Source organism: Rhinoderma darwinii, chromosome 5 (genome assembly GCF_050947455.1).
Source record: "Rhinoderma darwinii isolate aRhiDar2 chromosome 5, aRhiDar2.hap1, whole genome shotgun sequence".
Taxonomy (NCBI): Eukaryota; Metazoa; Chordata; class Amphibia; order Anura; family Rhinodermatidae; genus Rhinoderma; species Rhinoderma darwinii.
The window spans coordinates 256464678-256484667 of NC_134691.1; the positions used below are offsets into that span (position 1 = coordinate 256464678).

Here is a 19990-nt window from a genome sequence, read left to right on the forward strand (position 1 = left end):
TTGACCCCACAGGTGTCTCATAGATTTTATTTCAAATGGGCAGTGAAAATGAAAAATTACATTATTTTCCAATAACACGTAGCATTAGTTCAAAATTTTTAATTTTCTCAACAAATAAAAGAAAAAAAGCACCCCAACATTTGTAAAGCACCTTCTCCGGAGTACGGAAATACCCCACATGTGGTCATAAACTGCTATTTGGACACACAGCAAGGCTCTAAAGGGAAGGAGCGCCATTTAGTATTTGGAGTGGAGATTTTACAAGATTCGTTTTTTGACACCACGTTGCATTGAGCTATAGTACCAGTACAGTGGTACTCCCGAAAAATTACCCCATTTTGGAAACTAGATCCCTCAAAGAATTGATCTAGGGGTGTAGTGAGCATTTTGACCGCACAAGTGTTTTGCAAAAATGAGTAAACAATAGATGTTGCAGATTGAAAATTGCTGTTTTCCACAGATATGCCATTTCAGTGCCCAGCTTGTACCACCGTAGACACACATCAGATAAATTGTTAAGCGGGTTCTCCAGAATACAGCAATACCCCATATGTGGTCATAAATTGCCGTTTGGGCACACTGCCAGGCTCAGTTGGACCACCATTTGGCTTTTGAAGCGCAGATTTTGCTTGGTGTTTTACTGGTATTTCAGCTTATAATGTGGGGGCATATGTGAGCTGGGCGGAGTACATCAGGGTATATGTAAGCTGGGCGGAGTACATCAGGGCATATGTAAGCTGGGCGGAATGCATCAGGTCATAATAGGATGATATAATAATGGGGTGAATGAATACTCCATGGATTGGTGTAGTACGCTTTGAACCAATCCTTTATACACAGGCCGGGTTTATTGGGTATTATACAAAATATCTGCGCTCCAGTATTGCCTTATATTTGACTTCTTCACTAGCCTTATAAGCCGCACAAGGCCCTAAAGTTTCCTCATCTCCGCTGCATCTACAGGGTCCACCTGTGGGGTCCAGCAAATGATGATGTGGGGTATTTAGTGAAATTCTACTGGACCTAAAAATGAGTCTGGGCCGTCATTTTACATCATTTTGCATCATTGCGTTTTGAGAGTCATAACGTGTTATTCCGGTGACGGAGCTGTGTGAGGGCGTATTTTTTGTGGAACGAGCTGTAATTTTTATTGGTTCCATTTTGGGGTACATGCGATTTTTTGATCACTATTTATTCCATTTTTTGGGAGATGAGGAAACCAAAAAACAGCCATTCTAGCACGTTTCTTTTTTTTTTTTTTTTACAGTGTTCACCGTGCAGTATAAACAACATGTTAACTTTATTCTGCAGGGCGATACAATTACAGCGACACAAAATTTATATAGTTTTTTTACGTTTCACTACGTTCCCACAATAAAAAGACTCTTTTCTAAAAAAATCATGTTTTAGTGTCGCCATTTTCTGACAGCCATAACTTTTTTATTTTTTTAGTTGATATCGCTGTGGGACGGCTTGTTTTTATGCGTGACGAACTATAGTTTCTATTGGTATAATTTTGCGTTACTTACAAATTTTTGATCACTTTTTATTAAATTTTTTTTGAGACAAGATGACCAAAAAAGAAAATGCTGTCATAGTTTTCTATTACATTTTTTTACGGTGTTCACCATGCGGTAAAAATAATGTGATATTTTTATAGATCAGGCCGTTCCGAACGCGGTGATACCTATTATGTAATTTTTTTTTTATATTTTCATTTTCTTTCTAATAATAAAGGAGTTGATCAGGGAAACAGGACAAGTGTTGTTTTTATTATTTATTTATTAATTATTAACTTTTATTTATTTATTTTTCTTTAACTTTTTTTATTACACTGACCTGGGGACTTGAAGATCTGGTCTTCTGATCCCCGGTACGATACACTGCACTACTTATGTAGTGCAGTGTATTGTAACTGTCATTCTTCATTTGACAGTTAGCCTATTACGTCCTGCCTCGGGCAGGACCTAATAGGCTACCGTACCTGGGCAACCAGGAAGCCTAGTAACGGCTTCCTGGTTGCCATAGCAACCATCGCCACCCGCGATCCATTGCGCGGGGGGGGCCCGGGGGGTACAGAGGGAGCTGACCTCCCTCTGTCAACCACTTCAATGCGGCGGACGTCATTGACAGCCGCATTGAAGGGGTTAAATGGCTGCGATCGGCGGTAACAGCCATCGCAGACATTGCAGCGGGATGTCAGCTGTGTATGACAGCTGACAGCCGCTGAAGATGAAGCGCGCACAGCTTCTGTGCACGCTTTATCTACAGGGCGTGACTGTACGCCCTATTGCGGGAACACACTTTGAATTTGGACGTACAGTCACGCCTAAAAGCGGGAAGGGGTTAAACTATTCATTCCTTTTTAGCTCCAGCCTGTTATGTCCAGGTATACATGAGCTATCCATTGTACCCATTCATATATGGAAGTTGCAGTTATATAAGTAGCGTGCTAGCAGGACTCAATTTACGTTGGCATCAGAGATTATTTCTTAGCCTTGCTATATATAGTGTTGGGTGTTTATTTTAATTTAATTTTTTTTACTTGTCTCTTCCAATTATCCTTTCTGTAGTAACTCCACTTTTCCGCATGCAGGTTGTGATTGCAAATAAGTTTTTTCCCAACACTTATTCTCAAAGAAACGAACAGTTTACTAAAATTCCACATTATTTAGATATACAATTAACTTCACATTGGACTGGCTGAAAGTGAGCACATAAACAAAAGAAACTCTGCATCAAACTGTGAGGCCAGCAAAAACAATAAAAAAAGCTAATGTCTAAATAGCATACACAGAGCCCACACACAATGATGAAATAACATACCGTAATATTGCACACATATCAATAAGCCCTGCTGGATAATTGCTTTGACAAATGGAGCAAAACCACAATAAAATAAAGAAATTGTGAAGTTGTGTATCCATTAAATTTTTAGGTTTGGAGTGAATGAGGCCAATGTGTCTTATTTTTATTTGTGAACGTTTCTAAAAGGTGGAAGTCTTTCTAGAAAAGTATTGCACAGTAAAATGTAATTTGTAAGAAAATGTCAAGATGAATCAGGCTTTACTAAACATGAAATACAGATAGGGCATTCTTTATTGCAGCATTAAGCTCTCTTGACTGACACGTTAGACCGTTGTTTCTTAGTGGGTTCCAGGGAACCTTATATTTAAACCATACGGTCTCATGTTCCCCAAGTTGAAAATAGACAGCCACAGACATGGTGCTGATACAAAGCTGTGTGCATGGAGTCTGTACAATGGCACACACAGATATTCTCCCCTAGAGGCAATCTTCTATGGCCCAGTTCACACTGTTTTTTGGCGCTGTTTTTGATGCGGAAACCGTGCCAAAAAACTTCTGAAATCGCCTCCCGCGAGCGAAAGAAAAAAAGCTTGCGGGAAGAACATAGAAAATGGATATGTTCTTTCCTACCGCAGTTCCGTCTCTGACCTCCCATTCAAATCAATGAGGCAGAGAAAGCATTTTTCACTGCGTTTTTTTGCGCGCAGCATTCAATGGCCATGGCCGAAAACCGCTGCAAAGAAAGTGCAGGCAAGTCAAAATCTGCCTCAAAATTCCTGAAGGGATTTTGAGGCAGATTTTTCTGTCTGCAAAAAAAATGTGTGAACATACCCTAAGGAAGAATACCTCCATAATACGTAATCTGATAGGAAAACCAATGTATGAAGTCAGAGGAAAACGGAGGTACAGTATGGCTCCATACACTTTATGCCGTGATATTGGTGTGAGCAAGAAGTCTTATGCACCCCAAAAAAAATCACTAAAAACAGACATTTCTTCACAGCATTACTCACCGCTCATATAGACCATGAATGACTAGTCTCAGTAAGGAGCTCCGAAACCACATGGGAGAATTATGATGGAATATCATACTGACAGATTCTTAGCAGAACTGTACAAGTCGTCCTCAGAGCAACAACAGAACAGCTTGCACTACGCATCTGCCCTGCATGTTACCAGGATAGATCTTTATTAGAGCTGTGGAATTGTGTCTCATCAGTCCAACAGTGCACCGTCGCCTCCATCTTCATCGTGCCTTTATGATGTGAAGGCCGAAGGGAATCTATGACTTCATCAGCAAAACACCATGCAGTTTATGTGCAACACTCGCTTGCGTGCTACCAACATAGGATATCAATGGCAACTTAAACATCAAATTACTTTCTCACTGAGCTTACTATAACTTAAAAGGGTTATTCCATCTCGACAACCAATTTTCTATTAGGGAATATGGATGTCAATGAGAAGGGTCCCCACTACTGGGAAGAGCAGCTCTGCTTGGGAAGGCTTCACAAATCCATGTATTACATGGCTTTCTATTTATTTGAATAGGTGCCATGTGATACTCCATTTACCCCGCATATCTCATATAAAGTCAATTATATAGTTGGTAAGAGAACAAAACCTGTACAATTGTAAAAGAACAAACAAAAAAAAAACATGGTAACTTGTGGAAGGGAAGGGGGGATTGAGAAGGGATAAGACAAGGGAGGGGGGACTGTGCCCAAGAACCCTAAAAATTATGAGTCTACCCCGACCAAAATATAAATTATTACAAGGATAAGAATCCTCTAAAGCTTCCCCAGGCACTCCAGATATTTTTAAATTTGAAATGGTTTCTGGTCTCCCAAAATGCCAACTCCTCTAGACTAAATACATTGTCCACCTTCGCCTTCCACTCCATTATTGAAGGAGGGTGTGGGGCTTTCCAAGATTTGGATAAAAGTAGACGAGCAGCTGACAGAAGATGTCCAGCTAGTTTAAGATTGTTAGAATTGGCAGTATGGGGGGAACAAGTACAAAATTAGCACTTGTTTGCTAAATTGTAAGTCAGTTTTGCAAATGTTGTTAGTAATTTTTAAAATGTCTTTCCAATATGGAGTAACAACATTGCAGGACCACCACATGTGTATATACAACCCAGTGTCAACACCACATTTCCAGCATACATTTGGATAAGTCGGGTCTATGCTATGTATATTTTCGGGAGTCATATACCACCTCGTTAGAACCTTGTAGGCATTCTCATGTATACGGATACATCACAAATCTAATTTTGGAGCCATTAATATCGATTTAACCTGTGCATCTGTCAGTGTGTGCTCAAGATCTTTGTCCGAGGCCTTAATATAGGTTAAAAGATGTGCGTCTCCTAATATACCGGATAATAAGTACTTCTAAGCGTTAGAAATAACTTTTCTAGGTGTATTGCATACCAGGGCATGGGTCTCAAACCATGTCGGATTTCTGTTCATGTCTGGGTGTTTGATAGTACATAGTTGAGTACGTATTCTATTACATACTATAGAGTTAAGACCAGGTAGATTAAATGACTCACAAATTTCCTGGAGAGAAGGATTCACACCTGAGTCCGTCAACGTTGTGTATGATCTTGTATCTGCCAACATTGAGGTCGGCACTAAGTCATTACCCATCACCGAAGAGGCAATAGATAGGTCCCTAATCTGAAGTAATGGAGATGGATATGGGGCAAGAGGGACCAAAGTATTGATGGATTTCCATGTCCGAAAGGTAGCATTCAATAGTACCATACTCAATATACCTGGGGGAGGTATGGTAATACCGTATAACACGAAATACTTAAATGGCAAAGAGGAGTTAGCATCTTCCACTTCAATCCAGAGCTTTTGATCAGGGCATCTCATCCAGTCCAAGACTCTCCCCACCTGCACAGCCTTATAATATACTATAGGGTCTGGCGGCCCTATACCACCATGGCGATCTGATCTAGTAAGAGTCTTAAAAGCGATTCTAGATCGTTTGGGTGTCCACTTAAAGGTGGTGAAAATCCTCCTCACCGTTGTGAAGAAGGATTTAGGGATACCAATAGGGAGAGTCTGGAACAGGTACATCAAATTCTTCATAAATATAGACTTAAAGAGGCTCTGTCACCAGATTTTGCAACCCCTATCTCCTATTGCAGCAGATTGGCGCTGCAATGTAGATAAGAGTAAATTTTTTTTTTTTTTTAAAACGAGCATTTTTGGCCAAGTTATGACCATTTTTATATTTATGCAAATAAGGCTTTCTAAAGTACAACTGGGCGTGTTTAAAGTAAAAGTACAACTGGGCGTGTATTATGTGCGTACATCTGGGCGTTTTTACTTCTTTTACTAGCTGGGCGTTGTGAATGGGAGTGTATGATGCTGACGAATCAGCATCATCCACTTCTCTTCGTTAACACCCAGCTTCTGGCAGTGCACAGACACAGCGTATCCTCGCGAGATCACGCTGTGACGTCACTCACTTCCTGCCCCAGGTCTGCATCGTGTCGGACGAGCGAGGACACATCGGCACCAGAGGCTACAGTTGATTCTGCAGCAGCATCAGCGTTTGCAGGTAAGTAGCTACATCGACTTACCTGCAAACGCCGATGCTGCTGCAGAATCAAATGTAGCCTCTGGTGCCGATGTGTCCTCCCTCGTCCGACACGATGCAGGACCTGGGGCAGGAAGTGAGTGACGTCACAGCGTGATCTCTCGAGAACACGCTGTGTCTGTGCACTGCCAGAAGATGGGTGTTAACGAAGAGAAGTGGATGATGCTGATTCGTCAGCATCATACACTCCCATTCACAACGCCCAGCTAGTAAAACAAGTAAAAACGCCCAGATGTACGCACATAATACACGCCCAGTTGTACTTTAGAAAGCCTCATTTGCAGAAATATAAAAATGGTCATAACTTGGCCAAAAATGCTTGTTTTTTTTAAAAAAAAACGTTACTCTTATCTACATTGCAGCGCCGATCTGCTGCAATAGGAGATAGGGGTTGCAAAATCTGGTTACAGAGCCTCTTTAAGTAAAGTTTTGTGTCCTATAAATAAAGTGAATGGAACGTTCCATTTTTCTATAGAACTGATGATTTCTTTCTATAAAGGGGGGTAATTAGGTTATATAGGGAAGTAATATTTGCATAAATATTAATACCTAGATAGGGCAATTTGTCCTGTGTCCAATCAAAGGGGGAGTCAGCAGGTAATGAATCGCTTTCCACTTTGGGAAGGGAAATATTTAAAACTTGTGATTTTGTTTCGTTAATTTTGAAATTCGACGTGTCCAAAATTGTTGAATAACGTTTTCAGATATAGAAGTGCTTGGGCAGGGTTAGTTATGGTCAAGAGGATGTCATCAGCAAAAGCTGCGATCTTGTGGCTATGACCGTTACACGTAATACCTTTGATTTGAGCGGATTCACAAATTTTCCTTAGTAATGTCTCTAGGCACAATACAAAAAGTAGGGGGGATAAGGGACATCCCTGTCGAGTGCCACTGGCTATTCTAAGTGTTTGGGAAAACTTACCATTGACCGCAATTCTAGCTGAAGGGTGTTGGTACATCGTGAAAATAGCATCTACAAATCGTGGTGGGATGTTAAACTTGAGAAGGGTAGCTTTCATAAAAGGCCAGGATATGCTGTCAAATGCCTTTTCAGCATCTGTACCTAGCAGGATCGTATTAATCTTAATAGATTGTGCGTATTAAATGAGATTAAGTATTTTATAAGTATTGTCCTTCCCTTCTCTCATAGGGACAATTCCCACCTGGTCCTGATTCACAAGGGCGGTCAATAAAGGTTTTAATCGTATGGATAACAATTTAGCAAACAATTTAAAATCCAAATTAAGTAGGGATATGGGCCTATAATTATTGCATCTAGAGGGATCCTTTGCCCTCCTTATGGATGATAGTTATGTTTGCAGATAGGGTTTGAGGTGAAAATGGTATTTCATCTAGAGCATCATTTAATAGACGAGTTGGATAAGGGAGCAAAGTATCTTGGAAAGTGAGGTAATAATGTGAAGGAAGTCCATCATGGCCTGGGCATTTATTTTTAGGCATTTCTTTGAGTGTTGTAAGGATTCCACTACTTATAAATGGTGTGCATAGTGTCTTGGCCTGTGTTTCGGAAATACACGGCAGAGATATTGAGTTCGAAACTCGGCCGTAAGTCTCTCCTTGGGAAGCGAGGTATCCGCATCGTCTTCAGAATGTACAGATTATATAGACTATGGTAAAAGTTACGTAATTCTTTAGCTGTGGATTCTGTGTTCTGTACCAGAGATCCGTCTAAGGCAGAAACCTGGCCTATAAAGGCTTTTGCTTTTCTACACCTGACTTGGAAAATCATGAATTTCGTGGGTTTATCTCCATGAGCATAATGCTTAAATTGCGAGGCCAAGTATGCCTTAGCGAATTTTAGATTCAATAGGTTTTTTACCTCAGATCTCAAAGAGTACAACTCCCCCGAGTGCCTAACACCCAGACTCCACTTTGCAAGAGTTTCCAGCTGTTTAATACAAGCCAAGAGGCTGGTTAGTTTTTGTTCTCTTTCTAGTTTGACATGTGATCCCAATGCTATAAATTCCCCTCTAATTCAATATCGGAGTACTAATGTCTTTTTGATAAAAAAAAAGGCAGAAAAAATAGAAAAATTCACTTAACTTTTCATCCAAAGAGGATACATATTTTTTTCTTTTAAGTAGTGTTTCGTTCAGTCTCCAGTTTGAGTCTCTTTTAGGAAGGCTGGAGAGACACAGGGAGAATGATCTGAAAATATATGAGATTCTATAAAATGGTGTTTACAATACTGTAGAAAAGCAATTGAAATGAATAAGTAATAAATTCTCTGGTAAGAGCCATGTTGATCTGACTGTGTAAAATCTTTTGTGGATGGATGGATGGAACGTTCTCCACATATCTACTAGACCAGGGGTCTCAAGCACGCGGCCCGCGGGCCCTGGGGCTGTCATCTGCGGCCCATGGGACACAGAGCCGCTAGTACAGACTCTGCTCCGAGACTCTGGAATTCCCTGACATCGCTGTCCACATATGAACAGCGATGTCTGGGGCTTCCCCAGAGCCGGAGTCCCGTGCAGAGCGCTAGTACAGGCTCTGCTCCGGGACTCTGTGGAATTCCCTGACATCGCTGTCCATATATGGACAGTGTGTCAGGGTCTTCCCCAGAGCGGAGTCCTGGGCAGAGCGCTAGTATCGGCTCTGCTACGGGACTCTGTGGAATTCCTTGACATCACTGTCCATGTTTGGACACACGATGTCTGGGGCTTTCCCAGAGCCGGAGTCCCGGGCAGAGCGCTAGTATAGGCTTGACTCTGGGGAAGCCTCCGACATCGCTGTCCATACATCGACAATGATGTCAGGGGCTTCCCCAGAGCAGGAGTCCCAGTGATGTCAGGAGCACAGCTGGAGTCCTAGGAAGAGCCTACTAGCGCTCTGCCCGGGACTCCAGCTCTGGGGTTGCCCCTGACATCTCTGTCGATATATGGACAGTGATGTTAGGAGCAGAGCTGGAATCCCAGGCGGAGTGCTAGAAGCGGCTCTGCTCCGGGTTTCCAGCTCTGGGCAAGCCCCTGACATCACTGTGTCAGCATCTGCGGAGGGCACTGTGGCAGCATCTGCGAAGGGCACTGTGGCAGCATCTACGGAGGGCACTGTGCCAGCATCTACGGAGGGCACTGTGGCAGCATCTACGGAGGGCACTGGCAGCATCTACGGAGGGCACTGTGGCATCATCTACATAGGGAACTGGGGCAGCATCTACAGAGGGCACTGGCAGCATCTACAGAGGGCACTGTGGCAGCATCTACAGAGGGCACTGTGGCAGCATCTACAGAGTGCACTGTGGCAGCATCTACAGAGGGCACTGTGGCAGTATGTACAGAGGACACTGTGGCATTATCTAGGGGTGTGTTGCATTATCTGCAGAGGGCACTGTGGCAGCATCTGCAGAGGGCACTGTGGCAGCATCTGCAGAGGGCACTGTGGCAGCATCTACAGAGTGCAATGTGGCAGCATCCACAGAGGACACTGCAGCAGCATCCACAGAGGACACCGCGGCAGCATCCACAGAGGACACCGCGGCAGCATCCACAGAGGACACCGCGGCAGCATCCACAGAGGACACCGCGGCAGCATCCACAGAGGGCACTGCGGCAGCATCCACAGAGGGCACTGCGGCAGCATCCACAGAGGGCACTGCGGCAGCATCTAAAAAGGTGTGTCTGCCGAACGCTGCTAACTGAGCCACCGGACTGCATTTAGTGACACTTAAACTGGAAAACTGGATTGTTGAAATAAGCATGTGGAGAAATAGCTCAAATTTTAAACCTAGCGGTATTATTATAGTAATGTAGTATTATTATTATAGTAATATAGTGTTATAGTAGTTCAAATAACTAATTGATTAACAATAATTTTGTATTGTATCAAATTTCAAAGTAATGCTGCCCGTCTACTTCCCATTTTTTCCTATATGTGGCCCACTTACCCGGCCGAGTTTGAGACCCCTGTACTAGATCAACGTCCTGGAAGCAACGTTTTAGCTTACCCAGAGCCCTATACGAGATTACGGATTTACCTGTGAAAGTGTCTAATAGTGGATCTAAAGCAACATTGACGTCGCCTCCCGGGACCATAGTACCTTCCTTAAAAATCATAAAATTTCTTCACAGTAGATTTCAGCCACTCTATTTGATACACATTTGGAGCATATACATTGCCAAAGGTCACCATTTATCCACTTTAGAAATATATATCTACCATAGATATCCCTCTGTACATCTCTAAAAGAAAAAGGAATATGTTTGGAGATCCCTATACTGACTCCCTTTGATGCTCCTATTGGGCCTCCACTACGGAACCAAGTAGAGAAATATCTACGGTTCATTGAGGGAATGTTCTCCTTTCTAAAATGTGTTTCCTGCAGTAAACAAACATCAACCTGCGCTTTTTTAAGGAAAGCACGTACTTGACCCCTCTTAGCCGGGGAGTTCAGACCCCTAACGTTATAGTAAATAGACTTAATTTCAGCCATGTGACCTATTGAATTTTGGGAGATTCATCGTAACTGAATTATGGTCTCGTAAACTCATACAAGAAAAAAGCATCTCTATGTCTTGGGTGAAACAGAGGGGGGTGGGAGCTTACGGAGAAAAGGGGTAAATGAGGAATTAAATGCGAACCAAGGGGTTCACAAACAACCCTGCTAACCAAGCATGAGGGTAGTAACATAGGGTTTGACATTAGTCATATGACTCCCACACTAAAACTTTCGTAGGCCACTATGGGCCTTTTAGTGGTATACATAAATAATTGCTATGTTTAACATCATACATAAAGAGGTTAATTCAAGCACAAAATAGAAACATTGTGTAAATCAATGGATATAACTGGATGTAGATGAGAAAGTTCCATCTGTTCAACCATCATCGGCGAGCAATCTTTTCGGTGTCAGTTTGCCTGAAGATTTTTTTGATTTAGTACCGCCATCAGTCATCATTCTGGTACACGGAGTCGGAGGTGAAATGGTCAGTAAGGAAGGACATATCTTGGAGGATAGACCAGTCCTGAATCTGTATATGTTGCAAGTCCAGGTGTTCCATCAGACCATTCAAATCTGAGTGATGACGAATGAGATCTCTTTTCCCATCCACCGAAGTCGAAAGGACGACGGTAGTGACTCCGGGACTATACCCTCTGAGATGCCTCTCAGGTGAACATTATTGTGGCGGCCTCCGTTATCCTGGTCCTCCAAGTAATCAAAGAGTGAGTTGAAGTGTTTTTGGCAGGATTTGAAATTCTAAGCAGTAGGCGCAGTATACTCACTTAAAGAGAGGCTTGAGCTGTTTCCAAAGCCCCTACTGTAGAACCGATGTGTTTGACATCTTGCTTTATGTCTTGAAGGTCTCTCGCTATAGGGTCCAGTGCTTTATGAAGAGCTTGTTGTAGAAACGAACGAAAAATGGGTGAGATACTGCTATCTTGTGTCTCCATATTGTCACTGTGTTCCCCGCAGTCTAAATTGTATTGATTTGGAGGATTGAAGTTTGCTTATGTCTTCCGTTGCAGAGCCTTTTTGCAAAATTTTGTCGATGTCACCTTTCAATGCGTGAGCTTTAGGGTTGGAGCTGTGGTCCCTAGGGCTGCTTCCACCGTATTTAACCATTATGATGTATCAACATATATCGCTAAAGTATAGGAGTCATAAGAACAGATTTCTTTTACATCATATTGTGTGTAAATTCAAATACAGGCTGGATGAACAACGATTTGATTGCAAGTGTCAGGTGTATTTCATGCAGTCATGCTTGGCTGGTTTGTTGCCAGCGTCGGCTAAAGTGAAAAAAGATATAGGCTACCACAATAGGAGCAGGTATGAGGGATGGCCAGTTGCAGCAGAAATGATAAGTATGAGGTAGTTAAAGTTCCACTATATAACAACGGTCCCTTGTAGAAGTAGATGGGTGGAGGGAGAAGTGGCCACAGTATCAGTGTCAAAATTGAGGCCAGGGATCCGGCACTTTCACTAGGCAGCACTTCCCAATTGCTCAAGTCCCAGTCAAAAAAGATTTAGATTGTCCCCTTTGCGTACCTGGATCCAGGTGTGATATGAGGGCTGGTGAGGTGAACTGCTGGTCGGCATCCGAGGTCCAAAATTGTGTCCGTCACTAAGGGCGCTCAGTTTGTGCCAGTATGAGGAGCTGCCTGTGGGTTGGTGATCAGCTGGGGGCCGATTTAGGACAGGCTAGGGCTGTGGATGATAGGCCCAGTGTTCCGGAACTCGTGGGAACGCGGTGTGCGAGCCGCGCTAGTGACCGTGGCCGCAAATTTAGGCGGATGCTTCAGGGTTGTATGTTAGGCTGTGATTGAAAAATGGCTAGAGGGAGCCAATATAGGTTTCAAAATTCTCGGCTGGTCGTGGAGATGCCGGGAATAAGCTCAAAATCCCCCGATGAGCATTGTGGGGAGAAGGATGCCTCCAGATTATAGTTGGTGAGCCGGAGCTTGCTGCAAGTGCGGCCATCCGCCTCCGTCGTTTACCACGCCCCAAACTTGTCTAATTCTAAATTATTAGTGCAAGTAGCTGATCTTTGTATCTCTTCTTGAGCCAGTTTTCAGTCTTTCCTAGTTATCTATCATCTGACAATCACTCCTTCCAAAATTATCTAGCCTTCATCTCCTTTTTCATAAGGGCTAATCATGAAAGCCTACATAAACATACTTACTAAGATATGGCATGACAAAAAAATCACTGGCTCCTACATTTATATATAGAGTCAGTTCGCACGGTGCGTAAATACTGCGGTTTTCCCACAATGGAATTCAAAACAATGGAACACTTGCACAACTGAGATAAACGGAAACCATTAGCACCGTATCCGTCACCATTGAAATCAATGATGATGGAAACGGAAACCTATGGGCTCCATTCCATTCCGACGGAAAGTTCCGGCGGAACGGAGCCCCGTCACACATGTGAATGAAGCCTAATTCACATGGCTGTATCACAGCTAATAGGTCTTCCATTAAAGTGCATGGGTCCTCTACTGTACCAACGTATGGCTCCGATTTATTACAGAGACATATAGAGTTTTTTCTATCGGATTCTACCCAAATCCGACCGAAAAAAATCGGGATATGCTTTATTATGTTAAAAGGCACAAGCCTCTTATTAAATCTGGTGCATTTGGAATTGCCTGATTGCTATGAGTCATACATTTGTGCCACTTATCTGTGCCTTTTTTAACCTTTGCCTTTGATACATTAGTATTAAAGTACATTTACAGTTTGACTACGTGTCCCGCTTTACCAGGCAGAACGATGGTTGGGTGACCCCATTCTGGAGATAAATGCGGGTCCCAGATATGTCATAAATGTCTAGATGGGAATAACCCTTTAACTGTATACACAGTCATTCTTGTATGTTCAACTGTTTAAAGTGGCTCTGTCACCAGTTTATTTATTCCCTATCTCTTAACTAATCTAATAGGCGCTTTGCTGCTGATAACTAGTGTGATTTAAAAAGAAAACAAAAAAAAAACGTTTATTATATGCAAAGTTGTGAGCATTTTTCTAAATATGTAAATGTAGCCCTAATAGCCAAATAGGAGGTGACTTTTTCTTTTCACTCTGGGCGGTGTAATGTTTTCTGTAAGACACTGTCCAATCAGCGTCATACAGCTTCTCCCCCTTTCCTGCCCAGCAACACAGCGTGATATTATAGTATACAGCTTCCATTCCTGACTGTGTATTCAACTGGTGATATTTCCGGTTGTGGCATAGCTAGAACTGCCATCCTGGTGTCATATGAAAGATTAGAATCTCCTCTTTCATATGCCACCGCTGTTCTAGGTGGCCCACAGACCGAGATATGGCTGTTTGAAGTGATCCCCCTTCCCTCTAGAATGTGTGCTGCAGCTTCATGCTGATAGGACAGCGTCAGAGGCTGAGAGGTAGCTCCACCGTAGGGGAATCGCTGCTGTTACCTCCCACTTCCCTAATAAAAGCTCATTTACATGTTTTGAAAAAAGCTCATAACTTTTAAAATAATAAATTTTTTGGGACACAATTTTCACTAGCATTATCAGTATGACAGCGCCCATTAGATTAACTAGGAGATCGGGCATTACCAAACTAGTGACAGATCCTCTTTAAAGCTGGCCATACACATGAAATAACTGTCTGACAAACTCTCCTTCAGCCGACAGCTATTTTTCTAGATTCCACCATAAACACGTACGCTTGGCTTGGTCGTGCATGCATGTATTTTGCATTAGGCATAATGAGGAGAATAATGAGGGGAATAAGCAGCTTAGCTTCTGTGGGAACTAAAGGTCGGGGATGTTGGTAGTACCCCATTCACATTAGATAGTCAGATTTCTGACTCTGATCCACTCTATTCCTGTAGGATGTAAAATATATATACACAATACGACCAAAAGTATGTGGACACCCCTTCCAATTATTGAGTTTAGTTGTTTCCATCACACCCATTTCAAACAGGCTCATAAAATGACGTACAGAGCCATGTAATCTCCATAGATCAACATTGCTGGTAGTATGGGTGGTACTTAACTTAGTAACTTTAAAAAAGGCACTGTCTGCTTTGCCACAAGTCAGTAAGTGAAATTTCTGATCTGTTAGATATGCACTGGTCAACTGCATGCTCTAATATTGCTCTAAAAGTGTTAGCGTCTAGGAGTAACAACAGCTAATTTTAGACAATTGTATGCTTCCAAAGTGTGGCAAAAGTTCGGGGAAGGCCCTTTCCTGTCCCAGCATGACTGTGCCCCAGTGCACAAAACAAGGTTCATAAATACATAGCTTGGAGAGTTTGGTTTCGAAGAACTTGAGTGGTCTGCACAAAGCCCTGACCTCAACCCCATACAACACCTCTGGGATGAATTGGATTGCAGATTCCAAGACATATTTTCTCATCCAACATCAGTGCCTGACCTCACAAATGCCCTTTTTTCCCAGGAATTTGGGGCGAAATTCCCACAGACACATTTCAAAATGTTGTTGTAAACCTACGCAGTAGGGTGGAGACTGTTATAGCGGCAAAGACGAGTGAGTGCATATTAACGCTTATGGTTCTGGAATGGAGTCAAACAAGCTCATATAGGTGAATATAAACACTATATGGACAAACGTATTAGGACACCTAGAGGAGCCTTTATGACATCCCATTCTAAATCCATAGGCATTAATATGGAGTTAACAGTGGTCATAACAGTGATATGAAAAGCCTCATGTTGCAGTTCTAAGGCACAATATGCATAAATAGAGTATAAAAAAAACAAGGATATCTGGGCGCTGCTGGATGAAGGACGTAGTCTATCCTTCATCCAGCAGGGCCCAGATAGCCTTGTTTTAACTTTATTTTTGCTACTTACTTTGGATGCTTTTATGCACCACCAACCAAGGGGGCGCTGCAGCTGGTCCTAACTGCTCACCTGCTCAAAGAGTTGTACCTGTTATTAGCAGTTTTACCTCCCTCTGTCCATTCTCAACATACCAAAAAGTTTCTTCACTATGGAGCGTCGTGTATTTTATTTCTGAAACAGGATTGTAAGGCACAAGATGGGCTTAGTACAGTGCCTGTGAAGCAAAATTCATGTCACAGGCAGTGTTCAAACTTCAGCCGGCAGAGATGACTGGCTGGCAGTAGCCTAACATCATCTAAAGGAAACAGAAAGCAATCTGGAGAAGATTCAGTGACAACAGCAATATACAAAAAGCACAGTGGATTTGCAGTTGTCACTCAGTGCATTCGTTGATTGTTGCTATGCAACGGCCCAGGCACATTCTGCCTAATGTTTTATTACTTCAAATCCTACCAGAGACAGCAGTGATATCAAACATGATTAGAGACGAGAATTTACATGGGAAACTGGTTTTCACAGGAAATGTATTTTCCTCTTAAAAAAACAACAACAAAAATGGAGTATAAAACATAAAAGTTAGAATGAAATAATAAGCATGTTTTATTTAACATTATTTATATCATGCTACAAAATGCACTTTATAATAAATGTAGTAAATGTGTTAGTCAAAACGAAACATATGATGAGTAAAAATGTGCATTGTACTAGGTATTGCATTTTGCTACATACCTTTAATACAGTAAAAATGCAGTTAGTATATTGTAACTTTGATATAGATGCAGCACTGATTTCACCAGCTCAAAATCCTTCTTTTTTTAAAATTGAAATGTTGTGCCGATAAAATGAATAAACTGCCATTTGAACCCATGCCATTAGGAGTAATTGAAAGCTATTTTCATCTTGTCCAATATTCTTAAACTAGATCTAGACAGACAGGTGGATAGGTAGTTAGCGTTTCAAACGGAATAAGTTTGGCTCTTGTACGGCCTTCTCTTTCTTAAGGAGTTTGACAGATATATTTGACCTATTTTCACCTGCAGTGTTATTCTTAGATGAGCTCCTGGTGAGATGTTCAGTACTTGTCTTCAATCATCATTTGTTGTCTTTAAGCCCATAGTCCATATCAGAGGACTGTCAGTTTCCACGGTGACAATGCCAGTGCCATCATAAGTGTTTGATGTGCTGACCAAAGTTCCAAACTTTAACACTCCAGAAGCTGAAAAGTAAGAAATAAGATTGTAACTTTTGTTTTCTTTTTACTTTGAGTGAAGAAAAAAAAATACGTTTTTATTCTCCCTATAGAAAACAACTAAATTATCTTCTACTTAACCGGCTGAGATGAAAGCACATTTCAATATCATCAGAAATGGATAAAATGTTCCACATGGAGCTAACACCTCATGCTGTGTTATTGTACGTCTGTGCCTGAATGAACGGGACATTACATGCTGCTCTCAAAGGAAACTTTTACCATAGTCTTTGCTACGGATCAAAACTGTCATGATAAAAAAGAGGTTTTTTTTTGCTTATAATATGTTTAATAATTAATTCTACCTTATGATATCATAATAGTTAAACTGTTCACATTTGCAATGGGCAATTCCGTTGTTCTGTTCGGTCATAGGAGCAGATCAACTAAATTGATGGTGTTGCCCAACGGGCCCCATTTACTTATAATGGGTTCCGTCATGGTGTCCATCGGGTGGCAGAAAAAATATTGCTACATGCTGTACTATTTTTCAGACAGAGAGCCTAAATGATAGTATCTAGAGGATTTAACAGATCTACACCAAGTGCTAATCCTGTGGACTGCAGATGTCACTTTATACTTAAAGAAGTTGTCTGATATTACAGAAAACAGTGTGCTCCCCCCTAAAAAAACAAAAACTGGCCTACTCTTGCCCATAGGCTGTGTCTGGTATTGCAGCTCAGCCACATTCACTAAAATGGGGCTGAGCTGCAATACCAGACCCCATACACTGACAAGTATGATACTGTTGCTTCATAAAAATCAGACTATTTTTGTAATCCCCATCAAAATTGGAAAGTTGTGCAACAAAAAGTTTCCATGCAGCCCCAGCCTTATTATAAAGGAATATACATGGCACTGTAATGTTTTGTGAAAATCGATGAACGCAACAAGTCAAGAACATACTTTGAATATGATTTACATATGTGCATTGATAGATTCATTAAATTGATCCAAACACTCTCACCTTATCACCTGCCTAATATTGTTTTGATCCCATTCGTGCCGCCAAAACAGCACTGCCTCAACAAGGCATGAACTCCACAAGACCTCTGAAGGTCTCCTGTGGTATTTGCCACCAAGACCTTAGCAGCAGATCCTTTAAAAGGAACCTGTCAGTGACCTTATTCTTTCCTCTCTCAGGGCAGTATCAAGCAGTGATAGACACACGGATGTCAGCGGTCCGTCACTTATGTTTGATACTTTATTGATTTTACCGAACTTACATTTAGAACGTTGCAATGCTCTCGTCCTGCTGGGAGGAAGGAGTCCGGCATATTCATGAGCGGTCGCTCCCTTCGCCGATAATTGACAGCTTTCTCCATATGCATAGCAATAAGGAAAAAGCGGTCAATTAACAATGGCTAGGCAGCAGAAGTGACATGTCATGAATATGGCGGACTTCTTCCTCCCAGCGCAATGTGAGCATTGCAATGTTCTAAATGTAAGCTCTCTAAAATCACCAAACTATCAGACATAAATGACAGACCGCTGGAACCAGCTTTTCCGTCACTACTTTATGCTGCCCTTGGAGAGGGCAGCATAAATTCACTGACAGGTTCCATTTAAGTCCTGTAAGTTCCATGGTAGGGCCTCTATGGATCAGACTTTTTTTTCCCCCGCATATCCCACAAATGCTCAATCGGATTGAGATCTGGGGAATTTTGTGGTCAACTCAACACCTAGAACTCTTTTTCATGTTCCTCAAAGCATTTGTTTTCCTTCTATGAGGGAATACCTTTGTCACGAAGAGGTGTAATTGGTCTGCAACAATGTTTAGGTAGGTGGTATGTGTCAATGTAAATTCACATGAATGCCAGGACCCAAGGTTTCCCAGCAGAACATTGCCCAGAACATCCCACTGACCCTGCTGGCTTGCCTTATTCCCATAGTGCATCCTGGTGCCATCTCTTCCCCATGTCCACATGATACATAAGGAAACCTGATACATCAGACCAGGCCACCTTCATCCATTGCTCCATGGTTCAGTTCTGAAGCTCACGTGCCCATTGTAGGCGCTTTCGGTGGTGGACAGGGATCAGCATGGGCACTCTGACCTGTCTGAAGATAGATGCCGCATGCTGCAATGCACTGTGTGTTTTGACACCTTATCGTAGCCAACATTGACTTTTTCAGCAATTTGTTCTACAGTAGCACTTCTATGAGATTGGAGGTCTAGGCTTTTCTCTACATGCGCATTAATGATCTTTGGGCACCCAAGACCCTGTGGCCAGTTCTCAGACTTCCTTGGACAATTTTTGGTTGGTACTAACCACTTCATACAGGTAACACTGCACAAGACCTGCTGTTTTGGAGATGCTTTGACCCAGTCATCAAGTCATCACAGTTTGGTCTTTGTCAAAGTCATTTAGACCTTTACGCTAGCCAATTTACCTGCTGCCAACACACCAACTTCAAGAACTGACTGTTCACTTGCTGCCTAATATAGCTCACCCCTTGACAGGTGCCATTGTAACATGATTATCAATGTTATTCACTTCACCTGTCGGTGGTTTGGATGTTATGGCTGATCAGTGTATGTGTACTGTAAATTTTTCTTATCCCAAAATAATAAAGATGCAAACACAACAACTATGTATATACAGTTTAAACAAATAATTAAAAAAAAAAAGTAAGCTAGGGTACCCCCTATGGTTCAGCTATCAGAAGAACACATTTGACTTTGACATCAGGCATTCTAAGGGTTAAATGGGTATTCCTGTTTCAGCACATTTTATTCTTAGTACAGTAGAATAAAAAGTTATTAAATTTTCCAGAAAATTTTCTTTATCAATTTCTTGTGGTTTTCAGGATCTCTGCTTACAGTCATTCAATAAGGAGCCTTAAATGTTAACTTATAGGGAATACAACACCCTAATGATTACACAGGTGCAGGACTGATTATAGTTACAGTATGTATATCAGAGCTGTGTCTTGTAACGAGCCGTGCACCTGTGTGTCCATCACATGACCATGGACAGAATTTTACCCACTGGAAGTTAACACTTAA

General features: G+C 41.9%; 1 protein-coding gene across 3 annotated transcripts in view; it reads right to left on the bottom strand.

The window, feature by feature from the left end:
- Positions 1 to 8494: 8494 nt before the first annotated feature.
- The window catches only part of TPK1 (thiamin pyrophosphokinase 1), a 682711-nt gene continuing 671215 nt past the window's right edge, over positions 8495 to 19990 (bottom strand). Inside the window, exons 9-10 of one of the 3 annotated variants that reach the window (XR_012847973.1) lie at positions 16766 to 16947; positions 8495 to 8595 (exon numbers count right to left, since the gene is read on the bottom strand). Coding sequence is in view for 1 of the 3 variants with exons in the window: in XM_075828584.1 (XP_075684699.1) it covers positions 16817 to 16947 (131 nt within the window). In the remaining 2 variants the exon portion in view is untranslated. Of the gene's footprint in view, positions 8596 to 16368; positions 16948 to 19990 lie in introns of those variants that run through there. The other 2 variants (XM_075828584.1, XR_012847974.1) reach the window with 2 other exon arrangements.